The sequence below is a fragment of the Oreochromis aureus genome, linkage group 12, assembly GCF_013358895.1.
Source record: "Oreochromis aureus strain Israel breed Guangdong linkage group 12, ZZ_aureus, whole genome shotgun sequence".
NCBI lineage: Eukaryota > Metazoa > Chordata > Actinopteri > Cichliformes > Cichlidae > Oreochromis > Oreochromis aureus.
This window is the reverse complement of record NC_052953.1, coordinates 26,021,744-26,041,877: the sequence shown is the minus strand read 5'-3', so window position 1 is coordinate 26,041,877 and position 20,134 is coordinate 26,021,744. Positions and strand designations below refer to the sequence as shown.

Sequence of the window (20,134 nt, the reverse complement as noted above, 5' to 3'; positions counted from 1 at the left end):
TTACTTAAAGAGCTAAGAGAAATACTCATGTCTCATACCGAGTCTCAGCATTGTTTAAATTATACTTTTTAAGCGTAGACATCGACAGAATAACATCAGAAATGTTTCCTGTTCAAGTATGCTTTTAAATACGATGAAGGAAGCGCAGAGGAGGTACTGTTTCAATCCTCCTGTACTCTTCTTTTTGCGAGTAGGTGTGGAAGCTGTGTCCAAATTCACAAGCGGGATTTGGCTTCATTTTTGCACAATGGGAGGAGGTGCTTTCTACAGTCATTGGTGGCAACTCTACACTGTAACTACCACAAAGTGCAGGCCATAACCACTGTGACTACGGTTATTTATGACCGTGACGATTGTTCATTTCATTCACGTTACAAACAAATAACTTATTAGAATAATAAAAAAATAATGAATCCTTTTAGAATAATTCAAAACCTTCAGCTAAAGAAATGCATTCATCCTTTTCCGCAATTATTATTGGATCCATTAGATGGCGCAGTGTCCTCACAGTAGGATTCAATCGCCGGCAAGCTCCTGTAATTGAGTCACTGATGTTGGAATTTGGCTTTTTTTTTTCTTGAAAATTACATAGTTAAAACTATCTTTTAAAAAAGACAAGAAGAAGGAGAAAAAGAAGAAGATGTGACAGGGGAAATAAAAGTTTCTGCTAATGTTATCATACAGAAAACATAAAGATTCTTGTTGGCACATACATATGAAGAATGGTTGTTTAATACAATCAAAAAAAAAAAGTGACTCAAATAAAAAACGGCTTAAAAATCAAACTTTAAAGCTATAATCCATGTTTACGCGCCATAAAGACAGACTGCTGAATGATGAGACAAATTTAGACACTGTGTTATGGAGACAATTGGATCAGGTGATGACTGCCTACTTGAGCATCAGTGTTATCACTTCACATCCAGGGGTTTCCTGCCCAGGGTACCAAGGGCTTTCCATCCTCCGCGCAGGATAGAAGACCAGTTCCCACGCACTGGGGTGATCCACTGTGCATTTCAGCAACAGACTACTCTTCCAGGAAAAATAAATAAATAAAGCCACAGGCTTTTGTGACGGGCACCATGCGCAATGACTAACTCCGTGGTCGGATCCGAGCGCTGCACAGAAATTTAGTCCGCATCATTCCCTGACAGCTCCCTGAGAGAGAAGGAGAGGCGAGAGAGGCAGGGCTGGATTCACAGGTAGGCTGTGCGATCTCCTTCGAAGGATTTTCAAACATTACATCCTCACCCGAAACATTTCTGTGAGATTATTGCGTTTGGACAGCCCATTGTAATTTCTCTTTAGCCTGTGCAAGTTGAATGGATGCAGCATTTCATTCAGAAGACACGGGGAATAGAAATCGCTTACTAGGGAGCTCGTTTTATTGCCTGTTTTTATTAATTTGCTGGAACACATATCATGGGTTTTTATTAGCCTGTTATTTACTGAGTCGTTTGAATGAAGGGGAAGATTGTGAGGGAGTGTGCAGTGCACTCAGTATGCATGCTGTTAATTAACCTATAGCTTACAATTATAACAATGAACATTTCAGTGAATCCTTTGTGGGGGGGTTTTGGGGGGGGACATCATTCCGAAGACGTGATCCTGCTGCAGAATTTTATTTATTTATTTTATTTTTTGCTGTCATTCATGCAGAGCTGGTGTTGCACTGATTTACTACTGCCTACTTTGGTGTTATGATTATGGACTAAGTTTATTCATGAATGGCTACACTCTGGGTGTACCTCAGTAGGTTCAGCCCCCATCTCCCTTTATAAAAAAGATTTAATAAAACAAGACTAGAGGCCGGCTCCTCCTGCAAATGAAGTGCTTTGTTGTTGTAGATCTGATGTAAGAGAACAGACCTGGTAAGTCATGTGGGAGACTGTGTGGTTGCAGTCCCTGGGCGTTGCTGCAGGATTTTTTAGGAGCGCACGCTGGAGGCTTGCAGACTATGGAGGAAAAACGTCAAGCTGATCACTGATGTGGGGAGGGCTGCTTCTCAACTCCAGCTGTGCCACAGAGCAGGTGATTCAGTTGACTACTTGTTGTGATGCTATCTTATACTGCACCCTGGGGCTATTATTATTAAACCTGGAATGTCAAAGCAGTGTGTATCTGTGTGTGTGTGTGTGTGTGTGTGTGTGTGTGTGTGTGTGTGTGTGTGTGTGTGTGTGTGTGTGTGTGTGTGTGTGTGTGTGTGTGTGTGTGTGTGTGTGTGTGTGTGTGTGTGTGCGTGCGTGTGCTGTAATGGGTTGGACTAGTTCATTCTTATTCTGACATTAATATGGAAAGAGGACAGAGAAAGGAAGCTGGGCTCTGCCTTCCAGTTCCACCATCTCCCAACTCCTCCTACAGACCTGAAGCATGTGGATTAAATGGGGGAGGGGAGAAAAGACTGAATGAATGGTCTGAGCGATATCTGCAGTTGCATCCTTGCACATAAGCAGCCCCAGTAGTGACTGGATGACACCTTTATCCTGATGTCCCTTGTCTTTGTATTTTTCTCCCTGCCTGCTCACCTATTGTTGTTTTCTAGAGAAGGAATGAAATTAAGAAAAAATATAGGAGGAGATCAGTTGTTTTCACATCTGGTCACATAAAACAAGAGTAAAAGAGCAAGAATGATGGGTAGTTAGAGAAAAGGTGGGGGGGAAAGATGGAGGAACGAAGTGCTTTGCATGCTGTATGCATTATTTAACACACAAGCATACAAGGCAGCCATACCCTTCTTCTTTAACCACGTTTCTTTACAACATTTGTAACAATGACCTGGTCTGCATGGGTCTGAAAATTTGGCACAGGTGTGGTCTACTATGCAGACACACTCCACACACACACACACACACACACACACACACACACACACACACACACACACACACACACACACACACACACACACACACGGAGTTTAATCACTCTCATTCTCATCTTCTGATCTTGCTGTTACCATGGCCACAGTTGGTAAAGGTGCATGACTCCATGTTTTCTGTGCTCGTCACCATCTATGCATGCAGCTTCGGGCCTAAATCACACAGTTTTTACTGTAAATCTCAGCAGATTTTGTGTTCTGTGTTTAAATTCTGTTAGAGGAGGTACTTTATTCTGCCATTTGCGGCCGAGTTCCAGAGGGGAGTGGCTTCATCTTCTTATTCTCATCAGCGGTGGATAAGCATTGATTCACTTACTTATCCGAATGTGGTGATTCGAGCTGCCTAAATGGTGTGGCATATTGGAGAAAGCAGAAGTAATGAATGTGGCCTTTTAACAAAGTTCCCCCAGCAGAGTGAGGAGTTAAACATCCAAAATAGAATTAACACTAGCTTATCTCGAAACCCCTTTTCCACCTTTCCACTACCCTTCCCAATCCCTGACCCTTATATTGCACTCATTCTAATCCCTGCTTTGCATATGTTGCAGCTTCAGTGATGGTCTTCAGAGTGACGCCTACAGAAAAGACTCCCGACAGAGGTTTTTCTGTCAAAAGTTGCGCAGAAGCTTCCTGTTAGTGTTGCAGCTTCCAGGCCAGAACAGTTTGCCAACACAGATTTGTTAAAAACACCCAGGGGCATTGTACCTGCTAGTTTGCTAGTGGGACAAGAGGGAGAGTCAGATATCCCACAGCTGAACCAGATCTTCACAGGGGAGAGAGTAACAGCAGTAAGACTAAGAGACCTGACGTGTTTTCTTTCATCTTATCAACCATGTAGTTTTGTCTCATAAGACTACAAACAGACATTTAATACGCCTATCTGTTACCTCTGACATAAGATTTGAAGAAACCGAGGGAACATAACCGGCCGGTGCATCAGCAGCCAGTCCCACCTCTTGCTTCTGGGGCATACAAGGATGAATCACCATCACCCAAGCAAATCCGAAACTCACTGCAGGCTCTTGCTAGAGTGCCGGTAATCGAGTGTTCCCTCGTCCTGTAGCTGTTTACTGACTTAGCTTTAAAAGGAGGCTCGGATAATAGCATTCTCTGCTATATTAGGAGACTTGTGATGTAACAGAGTTGGTGATAACTGTGATATTTAAAATATGAAATATTTAAAGAATATTAATAATGCACACAAAAAAGTAGTGCAGCACCAGTAACTATCAGGTTGACACTTAAACATAGTGGGTGGCAGTATTGCACTTTAACTGATGGCAGATGTTATGCCATGTGGAGTTTTGTTGTTGATTAAGCAACTGTTCTTTTTCTCTGTTTTCTTATGGTTAAGGTTTCAGACTTTCTCTTCAGCTCCCTTTGAGTCTAAAAGTTGAATCTGAATTATATGTACATCAATGTGCTGGTCAGATGGCGTTTTCAGCTAAATCTCAGGATTGCTGGGATCTGTCGGATGTCGACTGCAAATTCAGTACGCCTTGTTGTGATTTCTGAATTAAAAAAAAAAAAATCCTCACCAGCCAGATTTAGGTTGACTGGATGGAGCCAACAATTATAGCAGGGTATCAGCATGATAGCTTGTTTGGTCACTGGATGGTTTTTCCTGTTTGTTCTCCAACGATGCGGGACCTGGATCCTTGCCTGCCGAGAGGATGTAGTTGTGTGTATTTAAAACGGTACAACACTCTCACATTTGAGAGGTGAAGAGTCCTCGCAGATGGTTCTGCAGATGGTCCCTGTCAGCGCCATTGTCTGAGTGAAAGCATGGATAATTTGTCAATGCGACAGACCTAAAAGACTAACATCCACACTGTTGCCCTAAACAGAGTTTCTCAATCTGTTCCACCCGATGTGATCTGTTCCTCCCCAAATCCTTGTTTGATAGTGGTCAGAGCATAAAGCGTACACTAATGCCTTAAGGAGAGGGTTTACACAGAGTGAATGGCAACGGGGGTGGGAGCTGTAAATAATTAAGAAATGCTGAGTGATGTGTTCCTCTTGCAGCAGAACATTTCACGGTGCAGTGCTTTATAGTGTTGCCCAGGTCCAACTTTCAGTGTGTTGCTATGCTGCCATCTCACAGTTCTCTATGGAGGATGGATGGAGTTGTGTCATGCTACTGGGAGTGGGTGGCTACCTTTTGGTGGCTCCTACCCTCTCCCCACTCACTCTGTGAGACATTGTGAGAATTAGACATCAAGATCTGTTAAGCTACTTAGTTTATAAATCCAAATGATCATAAATTTAATTTTGCGATTTAGATTTAATTTATTTAAATTTGGCGTCGCTCTTTATTTAATGTCAAGTCATGATATGTTTCCTTTGATAAAATCTGAGAAATCAGATGTTTTAATTGCGTTAAGAACTGCCAAATATACATTACAGATGAATGGGCTGCTTGCTTTGAAGTAAAAAAGTATACACTTACACAATACAATCATGCAATACCGTGCAATCAAAATAATGTGTCAGCTTTGCAATCCATTGAACAGATGTTGGTAAATTTCACGTGATAAGTCAGCTCCTTAAACTGCAGATAAAAATGAGTGGGTTATCAAATTACCGGACTCATCCTGTTGAAATCAGGAGCTTTTGTTTATCCCCACACATTTAATAGTTGTTGAGAACAAATATGGGCTAAAGTGGTTATCCTGGCTTCCAAACTACAACATGCAGAGATGTGATTTTATGATGCGAATGACTGGAGCACATTTGACTCTTCCTTTTTACTTTGTGGTTGCAGGTGTTCCTGTTTCAGTGTTTTTTTCTTTTTTACTGCTAAAGGTGGCAAGTCAATTACCATTCATGACCCTTACTGCGCAGTGTACTCCAATCTTGTGTTTATAGCCTAATCAACAATATAACACAGAACATTTTACAGCCTATAAAAAAAGACCTTCAGTTTCTACCACACACGTCACCGCTGACTGCGAAGGAGCAGCTGGTTGTACTTTTCTGATGACATGTAGCTTACAAGTGAGTCAAAATGCTGTTGAGTAGTTCGTGTTTTGAAGAGAACTTGAGTGAAGGTCTATAGATAGCTCACATATAGGCTTGCTTTTACAGACCATCCATCATTTTCCAGAAGTAGATGGTTTTTAACATTAAATTATTTTCTCCATCATTCGAATCTCGTACTCAAATTTATCGAGTAGTGGTTACTTCTCAGGATGTGATAGTAGCTCACCCATATGCCAGCAATGCTGCTTGCTTGCGCCTTCCGTCTGTCCAGAATGTTTTACTTTGCTGGATTTAATTAGCATTTGGCTCTCAAATAAGTCCGTGTGTGAGGAAGTGAATTAAAAAAGAAGGCATGATGTTCCAGATCACCACAGGACTCGAGCTAAAACTGTAGGCCAACCAAGACTCTCCTGTCTGTGTTCTCTTTCATAATACATAACACAATCTGACTTACTGCCAGACCAGATGGTAGAGGAGGAAAAATCAGGATGAAGTAAAATATGTTTCGTCACTTCTTAAACTCTCCTTTAAGTCCTTCTTTTTTCTTTATGATTTTAATCTTAAAACTTGAAAAAAAAATTGTGGTATTTTGTATTGCACCCTTTTGTTTAGCGATGACGTTCACTTTTCACAATAATCAAGTGTTTCTTTGTTTGCTGGTTTTGCGTGTTGAGTATGTACGACTGTTAAGAGAACCTCCATTATGCATTCAAAAGTTTTTGAACACATGAAATATAAATCAAAGGGAAACCAATTGTGTAAATCTGCATTGATCTCTGATTCTCATTAACCCATTTTACAAATATCTTTTGTGGAGGATGGCGAGGGAATTGTTGCCCTGGAATTCAAGTGTAGTACCTCATAGTGTTACAGTGTCATTATATTTAATATATTTATAAGTAGGACATGTAGCAGGGTGTCAGGCGATTGATAAAGCCGTTGGTTACGCTGCAGACAGTTGTCCTCTATCAAATTCGGAATAAGATAATACGTTTAGCATTTGGCAGTAATTTTGATTATTTAATTTGTCTGCTTCATCAAAATAGATTTGCAAACCATTCATAATGATCAATGTCAATTTAAAAATTGCAGTATTGTTAGAGCACAAAGTGCTTGAATATTATTTGAGTAAATCCTTGCTTTTGTTTACAGATTTCAGTACAGGAAGTAGCTTCGCTCTATCCTTACATCCCACTTACCGTGGCCCATGGTGAATCATTCCAAAGAAGCCCCACTGACTTGTTGTCACTGCCTGCTTTCCTCAGCTCTCCCTTCTGCAAGTACTGAAAACTCAAGCCATTACTGTAACAAGGTGCTTTTTTCCAGTCTGTTTGTTTTCCAGTCATATATTCTGCAGTAATGAGTCATACTCCTACTATTGAAAGATATACAACAACGTTAATCTGTGAAAGTGCTTGACTGGACTCGAAATAGGTTACTCTTGCTGATGATTTTCTTGAACTGTATAAGGAGAATGGATAGCTGTGTTTGCCAGAAGCTGATGCAAAACGTCCAGGCTGTGCTCAGGGAGTTGTGTGTACGTACACCCCTGAAGATGCACAGATGCAGATTTGTATTGACTAGTCTCTCAGGCCCTGAGGAGGAGACACAGGTTTCTAAATCGGTCCTCTCCACCCCCATATGAAATTCTCTCTATAGAGAGATCCCGCTGCGCCCATGACTTATGGTGATCAGTCTTGAGTCGATGCTCTCCCTCTGGTCTTTCCTGCTGTCATCTCACACATGATCTGTTACTAGCTACTCCTGGCGGTATGGTGTGGCCATTTGCACAGTTCCCATTGTAAAGGTTTCATAACATTTTTGCAGAAAAAAAGCAACAAATTAATAAATAACAGAGAATATGTGCTTCTCCTCAGAGAGGAATCAACCACCTGACTGAGTCATTTTTACCAATTAACCTGAGAAGTATAGAGGATGAAGTCTGAGGGTTAAAATTATGTCAGAAACAAGGCCCAGTATGACATTTTGGGCAAGACAGTTCATTATAATTGGTCTTGGATACTATTTTCAAAGTTACAGTACATTTAAAACCTTTTGAGGGAATTTAAACTACAACCAATGAAACCAAGCACTACTTTCCAAAAGCTAAAGCATAACATCCTATAGTGACAGCTCTTTATGTGTATGTGATCCTTCAGACTGTCTCCTGAATATTAATTGGTTTATCACTTCAGCAAAGAACCCACTACTGTGATGCAGTAATATCTATCCCAAGCAGGGAGCTCGGGCTAGTCTGAGTCAGTCGTTACCTTGCCCAAGTCTGAAAGCATCCTCCCATCTGTCTCTCTCCATCCACCTCTGCAGGATAATAATGTTCGACAAAAGTGCCGTAATTTATTTTGGCAAGTGAAGGAGGGCCGCACTTGAGAGCGTCAGTGTATAAAATACACGGTGTGGTCAGAGTTATGTCTGATCTGTCAGTCTGCTGCTGAAAAAGTGGAAAAAGACCAGGCTCCCTGAGGACTGTGCTGCTAGTGTTGGCTAGATGCAGGCGCTGCATCAGAAGGAAAAGCCCACACCCAGAGTGCCTATTGATAGCACAGCGAATATCTTGAATCCTGCAGGCAGACGTACAACAGATTAGACCTCAAAAGGTATGGAGCCTGACGTTACGCAGCATAATATTTGCAGCTGAATGAGTGGTGCACCCCTCCCTTTTGTTATGTCTTTTACTCTCTCCAAGGTTCTACAATGCTGGATTTTCCTGCTGTGAAATGCTGAAGACAAGTGGCACAGTGACTTCTCATTTTTCCTTTTTTGTCATTAACATCGTGCATTTTTGGCTAAATCCCGCCCCCACATATTAAACCTCATTACCCAAAGAGTGGGTATGATGCATAAAGTATAGATAAAAACAGAATGCAACAATTTACGAATCATTTAATAGGCTTTATTTTTTTATAGTTAAAAGACAACATACCAAAGCTTCAAAGTGACAAAAATGAGTATTTTTGTAATAATATATGGTCATTTTGATTTTGATATACCAGCAAAACACTGCAAAAAAGAAAGGCAACATTAACACTGTGTTGCATCACCTCATGCTTTAAAACACTCAACATCTTGGGAACTGTGATGAACGATCGTTGTAATTTTAAGAGCAGAGTACTTTTCCTTGATATAGAACTTAGGTGCTTGAAAGTTTTACATCTCATGAAGCACCAAATGTTTTCAGTGGTCAGGACTGCAGGCAACACTCTTTTATTAAGGTGGCATGTTGTTAGAAAGCTTGCACACTGTGGTTTGGTATTCTCTTGCTTAAATGAGCAAGCTTTTCTCTGACTACTCCCAGATGGGCTAATTACCCATGCTGTGCCCACCAATCCGCCCCTTTCCCATCACAGATGCAGCCCCTACAAACGGTCTACACATCTTTCCTTCTGAAGCATTTGACCTGCTCGCTCTTTCTTAAACAATCATGTTTTTTATTTTACCTAATTAGCTGCCAGATTTCGGCAAAAAAAAAACCCTCAATAATCAGACAACTCCCTATGAGCAAAACAAAAAACTTCCTTTTTAATGGAAGAAACCTCTGGCAGAACCAGGCTCAGAGATGGGTAGCCATCTGCTTGACCAGTTGGGGGTGAAGCTAGACAGGACAAAAGACACACAGTGGAAGAGAGCAGGTCACCATCACAGCTCCTGGTATCTGAAGCACAAGAAAGGTTCTTAGTTTGTCTGGTTGCTTCAGTTTCGAATCTGCCAGTCTTCTCTGAATGCAGGTACTTTCCCTCATGACATACACTGTGGTTCCAATCGCTCCATGTATTGTCTGGCAGAGGATTGATACATGCCAGTCAGTCGCAGGAGTGCCCACAGACACACACACACACACACACACACACTCAGAAAGCAGTCTTACCCGTAGGCAACTGCCTCAGTGATTTCTGTCGACGGTGTCGTATTATCTTTACCATGTCAGTCTGAGATTAAATTACATTGCTAGTGTATCATATGGATGGATGAAGCACTCACTCTTTCTCACTGTCATCATTAGCACTCACTCTGTTCTCTGTCTATTTTTTGTTTGTTTGTTTTGTTATGGGGGTTTTTTGCATCACGTACATCAGTGACCGCAAAAGCTGACATTTACTTTAAATACTCTGATGACACAGCCATCCTTAGCATCCTCCTCGGCAACAGTGACTCCCTTCTTGTCTATAAACAGTCCAGTTCAGATTCCTCATGGAGCGTCAGTAAGATCCAAGTTAAGTCTTATAAATAGTCTTATAAACATTAGTCTCCCCTGCCCCCATAGCACCCACCTCCATACCCAGCTTCACCAACATCCCTGGGGCCAAAGGAGTTGATAACTTGATGGTATTAAAAAAAGGGCGTTAAACCAACACACTATGACCAATCAGAAATGCTGGAAAAAGACTCTTAGTCATAGCTGTGGTGTCATTGCATAATTGAGCGACTCCTGCTGCACGTAACCATCTGTTTCTTTGATTTGTGCAGATTCACAAACGGGAAGCGTTTCTTATGGCTTCACTAACAGCTGCTCAAATAACTGACCTTGCCACCCCCAATTTGCACAGCTTTATCTCCACAGGCCTGACAGTGAAGGCAAATCTAAATTCAGACCATCTAGACCACTCACTTCATTTCATTTTGCATCATTTCACTCTGCACCATCATGCACAAGAAGGCTCGTTTTGTCATGAGCGTCGTTCCAATTGCTGTATGCCCAGTAAGCGTCTCTCCCCGTATGGGAAACGCTTATGTCGCTGTAGCTCTGTCGTGTATTTTTCAGATCAGTTTGTGATGTTTCTGAAATGTTTTCTTGCATCCATTCACTGCTTGAATATTTTCCTGGAACTATATATTGAAACAGGCTTGGCAAGAGGACACGATACTGATTAGGCGGTAAATCTGGCAATGCAAGCCCCTTTGAAAGTTGGTGTATTTCTCATGCTTATGCGAACTCATTGGAAGCAAAGTGGATGAAGAAGCTAAAAGTTACTTTTCTGGGAATGATATTTGATTTTTGTAGATTCTACTTTTTTTTGGCTTCTGATGGACATTTTAATTAACCCTGCACTGTGAAATTAAAAGGAAGTGTAGCTGGTGACTTTTCAATTTGATGTTGGCTCTGTCCTGGCTCACACATTTGTAGGAAATGACTTTTTTGATGAGAGAGCAATCCGGTGGCAATTAAGTTGGTGCTGCATAAGCGTGAGATAAGGGTGCAGGAAAGGTAAAAGTGTGGCTCTGAGATATAGCAAGAGAGTTTTTATGACATCAGTTAAAGCTTGTTTGACTACCTCATGCTGAATTTATCCATGCCTTCTGTCTCTATGTCTATCCCACAGACTGCAACAGAGCAGCATGACAGACACAGTGATGAGCAGCAGCTCGGATCGCTGGGTGTCCAATGACAGGCAGAGGAACATGCACGCTAGGTAAGCCTGATGCTCAGAACAATTTTTCTTCTAGTAAACCTTTCATATGGCCACATCAACACCTAACTGTGCCTTCCTCTTTTCACCTGCATCTGTCTGATTTGTGATTTGTGACATAGTGATAAAGAACAGTAAGTAGATAAACTCCTATCTTATTGCATTAGGCAGCAATGTGCTGATGCAGTAAATGCATGCTCATTCATTCATTGCTCAATCAGTGAATGTGAAGCCTGCATGTAAATGTGTGATTGGTGTAGTTAAATCATATAGTGCACCTTCAACTGCAGAGTATGCTTGGCTTACAGGGGAAACTGGACCATGCAGCCAGGCCCCGGTCCCGGTCCAGACCTCACCGATGAAGAGAAGGAGATTATAAACAGTGTGATCGCCCGCGCTGAGAAAATGGAGGCCATGGAGCAGGAGAGAATTGGGTAAGACTTGCAGTAGTTTCTCTTCTGAGACTGATTGCACGCATATATTTTGACTTGGGATAATAATTGTTGACATTTTAAGTGAGATTGCACTCTGTGCTGCTGCAGGCGTTTGATAAACCGCCTGGACGACATGAAAAAGACTGTGTGTGGGGATGGAGTGTCCCGCTGTTTGCTGTGTGGAGAGCAGCTGGGCTCACCTGGGGTCAGCTCAGTGGTGTGCGAGGACTGCAAAAAGGTTGGTAATGAGTCAGCTCTTCTGCTGCGATTCACGCTAAAGGTTAAGAAAATCCAATAGGTCAGCCGTATATTTGTAATAACATTGAAAATGGCAAACAGCTGGTAATCTTTATTCTAATCTGTTGTGTAGAACATGTGTACCAAGTGTGGCACACAGTGTGGCAGTCGGCCACGCGCTGTGTGGCTGTGCAAGATCTGCAGAGAGCAGCGAGAGGTGAGCGCTTTTAACCGAGAGATAAAATTACAATTAAAGTAATAATCCACTGAAAAAGCCTATAAAAATATGCTTTTCCTCTTTTCTCAGGTGTGGAAGAGATCTGGTGCCTGGTTTTTCAAAGGTTTCCCTAAGCATTTCCTGCCATCGCCGATGCCATTATCTAAATCAAAAGAGACAGGTGCCCAGGAGGCAGCAGAGCCCCAGAGGCCAAAAGCCTCTGGGCCCAGGGAGACAGTAACCCAACAACAAGCACCAGGTAGACAGCTTGCTTCAACTTTCTATTCTGTCTGTCTATCTATCTATCTATCTATCTATCTATCTATCTATCTATCTATCTATCTATCTATCTATCTATCTATCTATCTATCTATCTATCTATCTATCTATCTATCTATCTATCTATCTATCTCAGTTGGTCTATGTTATGTCTCTTAGGTCAGAATCAAAATGAGGCTCTTGCCTCTGAACAACAGGTCTCAGGCAAGTTCAATATCTAGAAACCTTTTAAGATAGATCTGCCATATGAATGCGTTTTCCTCTCGCTTCCTGGCTTCTGATAGTGTTCTGTTAAGTATTCTGTTTTTATGATGTGCTAGTGGTTCATTTCCTCCCCTTCGTGACCACGCTGGCTATTTTATGGTGGCCAGGTGTGAAGCTACCAAAGCAGGCTAACTGGCTTCCGCTCAGAAAGTGAAAAGTTGCACTTTTTGGAAAATTACTATTTCTAATTTTCAGTGTGACTTTTTCAAACACCACCTCTTCAGTCTCTTTAGATCAGCCTTTCTGATAATGCAGCCCCACCTCTCATTGCTCTTTTCCCTGCCATCAAACCTTTTATCTCCTACCCAAATTTGGCTGTGCCGCCCACTGTCGCAGAGGAGGGGGGCATGAAGAGCTCAATTAAACTGTCGGAAGTCGCATGCTGTGGCGTGGAATGAGCCTCCAGGTGGTGCTGGCATGATGGGTCGCACAGCATCATTTCACACTTTCAGCGTGATTACCTGTGCAGTGTGAGTTCCCCGTACAAGAGAGGCAGTCTGCATAGCTGCTGCATGTATGGTTGCTGGCTGCCACAGCTTGTTGTAGCGTATGTAGGTCAATGCCTGTGCTACGAAAAAGCTACAACATCAAAAGTATCTGGAGAGACCAGGGAGTATTACAGAATCCACTGCAGTAGCAGCCTGAAGTGGTCTTATTATGCACTTTTTCCCTATGCGCAGTATGTAAGTTCTGAATAATGTGATTCATGCTTATTTTTAGGGCCCGAGCCACAGGGCCGTCCTGGTTACCCACCTGTGGCCCCTAAACCAGTTATGCGCATGGCCTCAGGTGGGGCTGGCCCAGAAGAGGCCGGGCAGGGCAGCCCAGTGGTGATGAAGAAGATGGTGCCTGTCCAGAGCACCAGACCACAGCCTTGTGCATCCACCAACATGACGCAGCAGGGTGAGAAACAGCTGTTTGTGTTTAGAGAGAGAGAGAAATCCTCAGTAGTGTCATTTCTTGCAGTCTGAGACAACTGAATGTGGTTGTAGGTTCAATGGTCGGAGATGGAGGTGCTTACTCTTCCGGTGCAGTTCCTCCAGAGCAGAGAGCGCCTCCTGCAGTGAGAGAGGACAGGAGGCAGCCGACTGCCTACGGTGCCCCTCCTGCCCGACAGCAACCTCCCCCAGCTGAGGAGGAGGAGGAAGCCAATGACTATGACTCGGATGAAGCCAGTGAGTACACCATCTGCTCACCCTTCTCATGGAGTGACATGACTGATGTGTATTGTTTTAAATTCCCTATCTGTACAGTTTGATTTCTCTCCACTGATTTCAAGCAAATAACAAAAGATGAGGGTTTGGTTTGGTTTTGTTTTTTAAACCAGGAAGAACTTATTTCTGTAAGGCGTGCAGTATTGGGTGTTGATTCCCTTAATTTGGCAAAATCTGTTTCCCTGGGGCATTCTGAATCACATCTTTGGCTTCATTTCTGCAATTTAGCTCGCTCCCACTAAAATAATTCATGTGCACTTCATTTAATAAATTGCCCAATAGTCCAAGCAAACGGTAAATATCATTTTGGCAGTGTCTGTCGAGCTGAGTTAAAAATGACGAATAAACACTGTATGTGACCAGACTATAAAAAAATCGTTATCAGAGGAAGTAAAGCAGAGAAACATGTAGAGCTAAATCAGTAGCGATGCATCTAGTCACTGTTTTCATATATCCCATTTTAATGATGAGGATGATAACCTGCCAGTCATGATTTTGGCCTCCGGCGTCAAACAGCCCTCATTCTGTCTCTAGGGAATTGGGTTTTAATTTATTTTATTGAGGTCCAGGACAATTAAACTGTGCAAAAGAAAATTTAAGATACAGGAGGCGGAACACGTTATAGATCCCCTTGTGTGGGATTTAGTCCCCAGTGTAAGCAGGGAACATGTCAGAAATAGCAATGGTGTTATGTGTCTGTTCTCTATGGGGATGTGATGTAGCCCAGTTGGATACGACTTCTTTACTTAACAAGTAACAGCAATTTAGGCATATCTTAACTTAATATCTGCATATTTAGATTTTTAGTGATTTGTTACCAGTAAAAACAATATTTTATCTTTTAATAAATTATAATCCAGTGGTGCTTATTTTCAGCTATAAAAGTGACATGATCATATAGGAATACTGGCCTCGGTCCAGACTAAAATACCATACTAGCACCATTTAAGGACTGAAAATTACATCCAGACATTCATGTGCTTTTCAGAACAATAAGAATAAACCTGTTTTTATGATTTAACATTTAAGTTCTGCAGTTAAGCTTCAGATGAGCTGCCAGTATGAGCATTTTAGCATGCTAATGTTAAAGATTCAACTCAAAGCAGTGCTGAGCAGCTCTTAAAAGTTATAGTTGTATTTTTGTTTTAAAGACATTTGATTATTCCATCCCTCGACAACTATGCTTGGCAATAAAACTCATGCAAAGAAAGTCTGAGTGGGCAGCATGCTGGTCTTTATTTTTTCCCTCCCTTATCCTTTGAGACTTGAATTCTTTTATATTATATTTCCCTGTTTTTAATAAGATTGTCCTGCTGTTTAGATAAGGTAAATAGAAGCCTGAGAATGTTTCATGATGAAGGTCAAGTCCTTTTGTCCATCCTTTCAGTCCATTCTGGGCTGGTTTCCAATTCTCACTTTAATTTACAAGATGAGTGTTGTTTAATTACAAGAGAATATTTCTATATTTACACTCTTAATTGTTCAAGAGCAGACTTGCTGTCTCTCCGTACCTTCATGTAATGATTGGTCTGGGATCTCTTTCAGCCACTCTGGGCTCTCTAGAGTTCAGTCTTCACTATGAACAGGAAAGCAACAGCCTCCACTGTACCATCCTCAAAGCAAAGGTACCACTATTCAGCTCATTCTCCCACACAAAGAGGCAATTTCAATCAAGTGGGTCATGTTAAAAAGGCCCTGAATGGCACTATAGCTTAATTGCTCTCTGCCGTTTGTGATGTGGCGAACACCCTGCCCTGTTTCTCCTCAGGGACTGAAACCCATGGACTCAAATGGACTGGCAGATCCTTATGTCAAGCTTCATCTGCTGCCAGGGGCTAGTAAGGTAAAATACATGCTTTCCTACATTAAGCTTTCACTTATTTTAAAAGATCTAAAACCTTAATATCCTGCTATGCAATAAAGGAAGGATGGCAATTTCAGACCGTTTGATTTGATGAGAAACCTTTCTCTTAGCTCAAGCCTGACATCTTGTGGTTTAATCTTACAAGCATGACTTGGAGGTTTAACTGTATCTAGAAAATGATATTTCCTTTTCCTGATCCACCTTGAATCCAACAGTCGAACAAGCTGCGCACAAAGACGCTGAGAAACACCCGCAACCCTGTGTGGAACGAGACGCTCACCTACCATGGCCTGACAGATGAGGACATGCAGCGTAAGACCCTCAGGTGAATCCTAAACTTCAGACTGTTTCACTCAAAGTTTTACTTTGCATCAACAGCCATGTGCTCACATGTCAAACTTCATCTGTCCTTACATTTAAAGACATACCGCTCTGTATAATTAAGAGTTACTTAAAATTTTCTCAGGGTCTCTGTCTGTGACGAAGACAAGTTTGGGCATAATGAGTTTATCGGGGAAACCCGAGTGGCACTGAAGAAACTGAAGATGAATCAGAAGAAAAACTTCAACGTGTGTCTAGAGAGAGTTGTGCCTGTGAGTGAAACTCGCACATAGTCAAAGAGGCCTTTGTTCCATTTGTCACAGACTCTTTTTGACCTGCTCTAATCTCGCTCCCCCTCGCAGACGAAGAGAACCGCAACAGCCGGCACAGCCAGAGGGATCGCTCTCTACGAGGATGAGGCAATGCTATTTCCACACATGTCTAAACATGACGGATTCCCCCACAAGTTTATGCAAATTTTTATCATGAATCCTACTGAACTATTTACCTCCTCTTTCTGTCATAGCCGGGGAAAGACGGCACAGAGGTAGAAGAGCGTGGTCGGATTCTGATATCCCTCCTGTACAGCACCCAGCAGAACCGCCTCATTATAGGCGTCGTGCGCTGCGTCCATCTGGCGGCCATGGATGCTAACGGTTACTCCGACCCGTATGTCAAAATGTAGGTAAAGCAAACAATAAGTACACTGCACTGCTAATGCATGGCGTTAGATTCAATTTTGCACATGTGCAATTTACAGATGTCTGAAGCCTGACATGGGGAAGAAGGGAAAGTGCAAAACACAAATCAAGAAGAGGACTCTGAACCCAGAGTTTAACGAGGTTTGTAAGAGAGCTCAAAGGGAAACGCTGCAGTTAATAAAAATGAGCTCCTCCACAAGTTACTATCACATTACTGTGATCTTACTCTGAGCAACTATAGACTGTATATAAAAGATTGATGTAGACACTATGACTTCACTTGTTGGTTTGTGAAGTCGGATAGAACTAAATCTGGGTTTCTTTCTGAGCATCGCATGCTACCAGGCATACATCCAGCTCAGAAACCAAGGACAATGCTCATTTGAGCTATAGCAACATGTCAATCTCAAAGTTATTATATCCTCTATCATATCCTGCTTTATGCCTCATTTAATAATTGTACTCTAATTACGACCATAATTTAACTGAGGTTGGTAATAGGTACAAAGTAGGGTCTTTTTCTCAGCTTTTCTTCTTTTTACACTGCGTTCTAAGTGTAAAGCCTGCTGGCCATTAGAAAGACTCCAGGCTCAAAGCTCTTTCGCACTGGCAAACCTGGAGGCTACATCCATCTTTTATATCAGGTCTATCAGAAATGAAAAAGGCTAAAGGCTGTCTCATTGTCCCTATTAAACTTCAGGAATTCAGTTTCGACATCAAACACAGTGAACTGGCCAAGAAGACGCTAGATATATCAGTGTGGGATTACGATATTGGGAAGTCCAATGACTACATAGGTAAACATTTGATCTGTTTTGATGCAATAAACATGATATTCTCACAGGTTCTCCACCTGACTTTCACACCTCCTCCCACTTCTCTTCTCACAGGTGGATGTCAGTTGGGTATCACTGCCAAGGGAGAGAGGCTGAAGCACTGGTATGAGTGTTTGAAGAACAAAGACAAGAAGATTGAGCGCTGGCACACCTTGTTGAATGAGAATCACGTTGCTAGTGATTAACCACTTGCCCCACCGCACCATACAGCATGTGCTCATACTATCCTTCCTAGCTGGCTTGCATTTATCTTCTGATCAACTTTTTTTTTAACCATGTTCTTGTTTATTACTTAATCTTCTGTATTCACTGCTCCCGTTTGCCCTCTTCCCCGAGTTAGTACACTGTTCTGTCCCGTTTCCTTATAAACGATTCCTCTGCCTACACTGATACTTAATCTGCACCAAATCATGGCGTAAATGAATTAGAAATTTTCGTTTATGTAGCCGAGACATCTGTTAGCAAACAGCCGCACAAAGGCCATCACGGCCGTCAGCGATGTTACACGTTGTGCCGAACTTGACACGTTCTTCGCAAAGGAAAATGATGTTTGACTTGCACAGAACAAGAAAAGCAATATGCTACGGCATCTGTCAAAACCTTTGCTCAAGCTTAAAAAAAGGCTCAATGGAGCTCACGCTTAAAATTTATTAGACTGTAAAGGTATTATCTTTGTTTTCTCACGTGATGACATCACGCTGTAGTGTAACACTTGACCTGTATAAGCATGCCACGCCACACACAACACTACATGCAGCTGCACCTTCAGATACTTCAACTTTCTCAGCATATTGTATATTACCATGAAGAAATGTTTACATAATGATACATTGCTCAGGTTAGTATAGACATCTGATTACAACAGATGATTCATAAGTCAGTGGACCATGAGCTAGATCAATCTTCAATCAGTTGCTGTTAATTTGTGATTTAAGATTAGAGCACACTTAGTTTAAACCAGGAGGTTTTATTCTGTGTGGTAATTTAAACTGTGAACTCTGAGTTTGTGGAAAGTATTAACTTTGTGTTTAGAGAAACTGAAAAATGAACCTTTATGTTTATTTTCCAGTTGATTTCTTTGTCGCGGTGAGAACTGGCAGGAAACAAAAAAAAAAAGAATTTCATCCTGCTACCTCTACTCCTCTGAAGCTAGCGGTTCACCCTGACACCTCAGAGGTTTTCTACTGCAGTGTTTACATGGAATGCACAGAGTCAGGTTTCTTACAGCTTTCCCTAACAAATTTGGCTGCTCCGCTTAACAAGCAGAGAAGGCTGGACAGGTTATGCCATTAGTATGTGCAGCTTTACCTGCATGCACTGTGCTTGTGACTCTTGTGTGCCTGGGGCAGTCATGGCCCGCTTTTACCCCGATGTACCCTTTGCACAAGACAGCCACCCCCACCCTCCTCGGTCTGCCCACACCCCAATCATTCAAGGCTTTAGTGTGCGTTTGTTCACTGATTACAGAAAACCAAGGAAAGCACACCTTACAAAGTGGATCGACCTCAATTTCTACAGCTGTCTGCAAGTTATTCCAATAACATATTCCATAACAAAGACGAAAACAAAAAGATTCTATGCATGAAATGTCTTGTGGTTCAAGATACAGATACATATATATATATATACTTTGTAAGAAATCAATGCTATTGTAATTCCATCAATGTTTACACTTCTCCCCCACAACATTCCTGTTAATACTTTATATTCAACAGGGCATATTCTGCATGACTATAACGACTATGGTGTAATCTGAATAAACTGGTTTGTTAGCATCCACAGGATAGACTAATAATCAGCTGAGCACATCATAATATGACAATGTCCAACTCTATCAGTAGCAGACTATGACATTAATCTTATACTTTGAACGAGAGGTCCTGTACATAAAATCTTTCCAGCGTCTTGTTTTCTCTGTAAAACCACTCTGCCCCCTCGTGGCAGTTATTCAGACACCCTCCAGGCCTGCATTTGTGCTATTTCAGCCACAGTGATCGTCAAATGATGATCGGCATTTTGCTGTTTCAAAAAGCAAAACGAGCAGAAAACAAAAGCAGGCTTTCTCCTGAGCTACACCCACACCTGTCTTCTTCTTGTTTCAGCCAGTTCAGTGGAATGTTTCTTCTTTAATCTCTGTATTTGTACATAGATAGTGCATGCAATGGAAAGATGTATGTTTGCAAATAACTTTGCATGTAAAGATTTTGCAGAGAGTTTACACAGATCAATAAAGTCTAAGGAAAAAAACAACAAGCTTCTTGATGTGGAAAAGCCTTTCTGATATTAGGAGGACAGATGCTCTCGTCATATGGTGGTAATAAATGGAACAAACATGAAATTTGAAAGGATAAAAACTGAGGTGAACGATTGGACACTTTATAACCACTTCAACTGTGCTTTATTGATGGAAAAGTATTGTTGGAGATATCCATTTGGGTTCATTGGTGACTATATTTGCATAAATCTGAAAACTGTGAGTCAACA

The 20,134-nt window shown here is 41.7% G+C and overlaps 1 protein-coding gene across 1 annotated transcript; it reads left to right on the top strand.

Moving 5' to 3' along the window:
- Positions 1–18: 18 nt before the first annotated feature.
- LOC116323066 (rabphilin-3A-like) lies at positions 19–19,883 on the top strand. Its single transcript, XM_031743343.2, has 19 exons — positions 19–153; positions 927–1,202; positions 11,197–11,286; positions 11,406–11,417; positions 11,592–11,717; positions 11,826–11,955; positions 12,088–12,171; positions 12,262–12,430; positions 13,435–13,617; positions 13,707–13,889; positions 15,474–15,553; positions 15,697–15,771; positions 16,008–16,117; positions 16,259–16,385; positions 16,476–16,532; positions 16,640–16,794; positions 16,874–16,955; positions 17,515–17,611; positions 17,705–19,883. The coding sequence occupies exons 3-19, from the start codon at positions 11,213–11,215 to the stop codon at positions 17,833–17,835; spliced, it is 1,875 nt and encodes a 624-aa protein (XP_031599203.1). The 5' UTR covers positions 19–153; positions 927–1,202; positions 11,197–11,212; the 3' UTR covers positions 17,836–19,883.
- Positions 19,884–20,134: the final 251 nt, after the last annotated feature.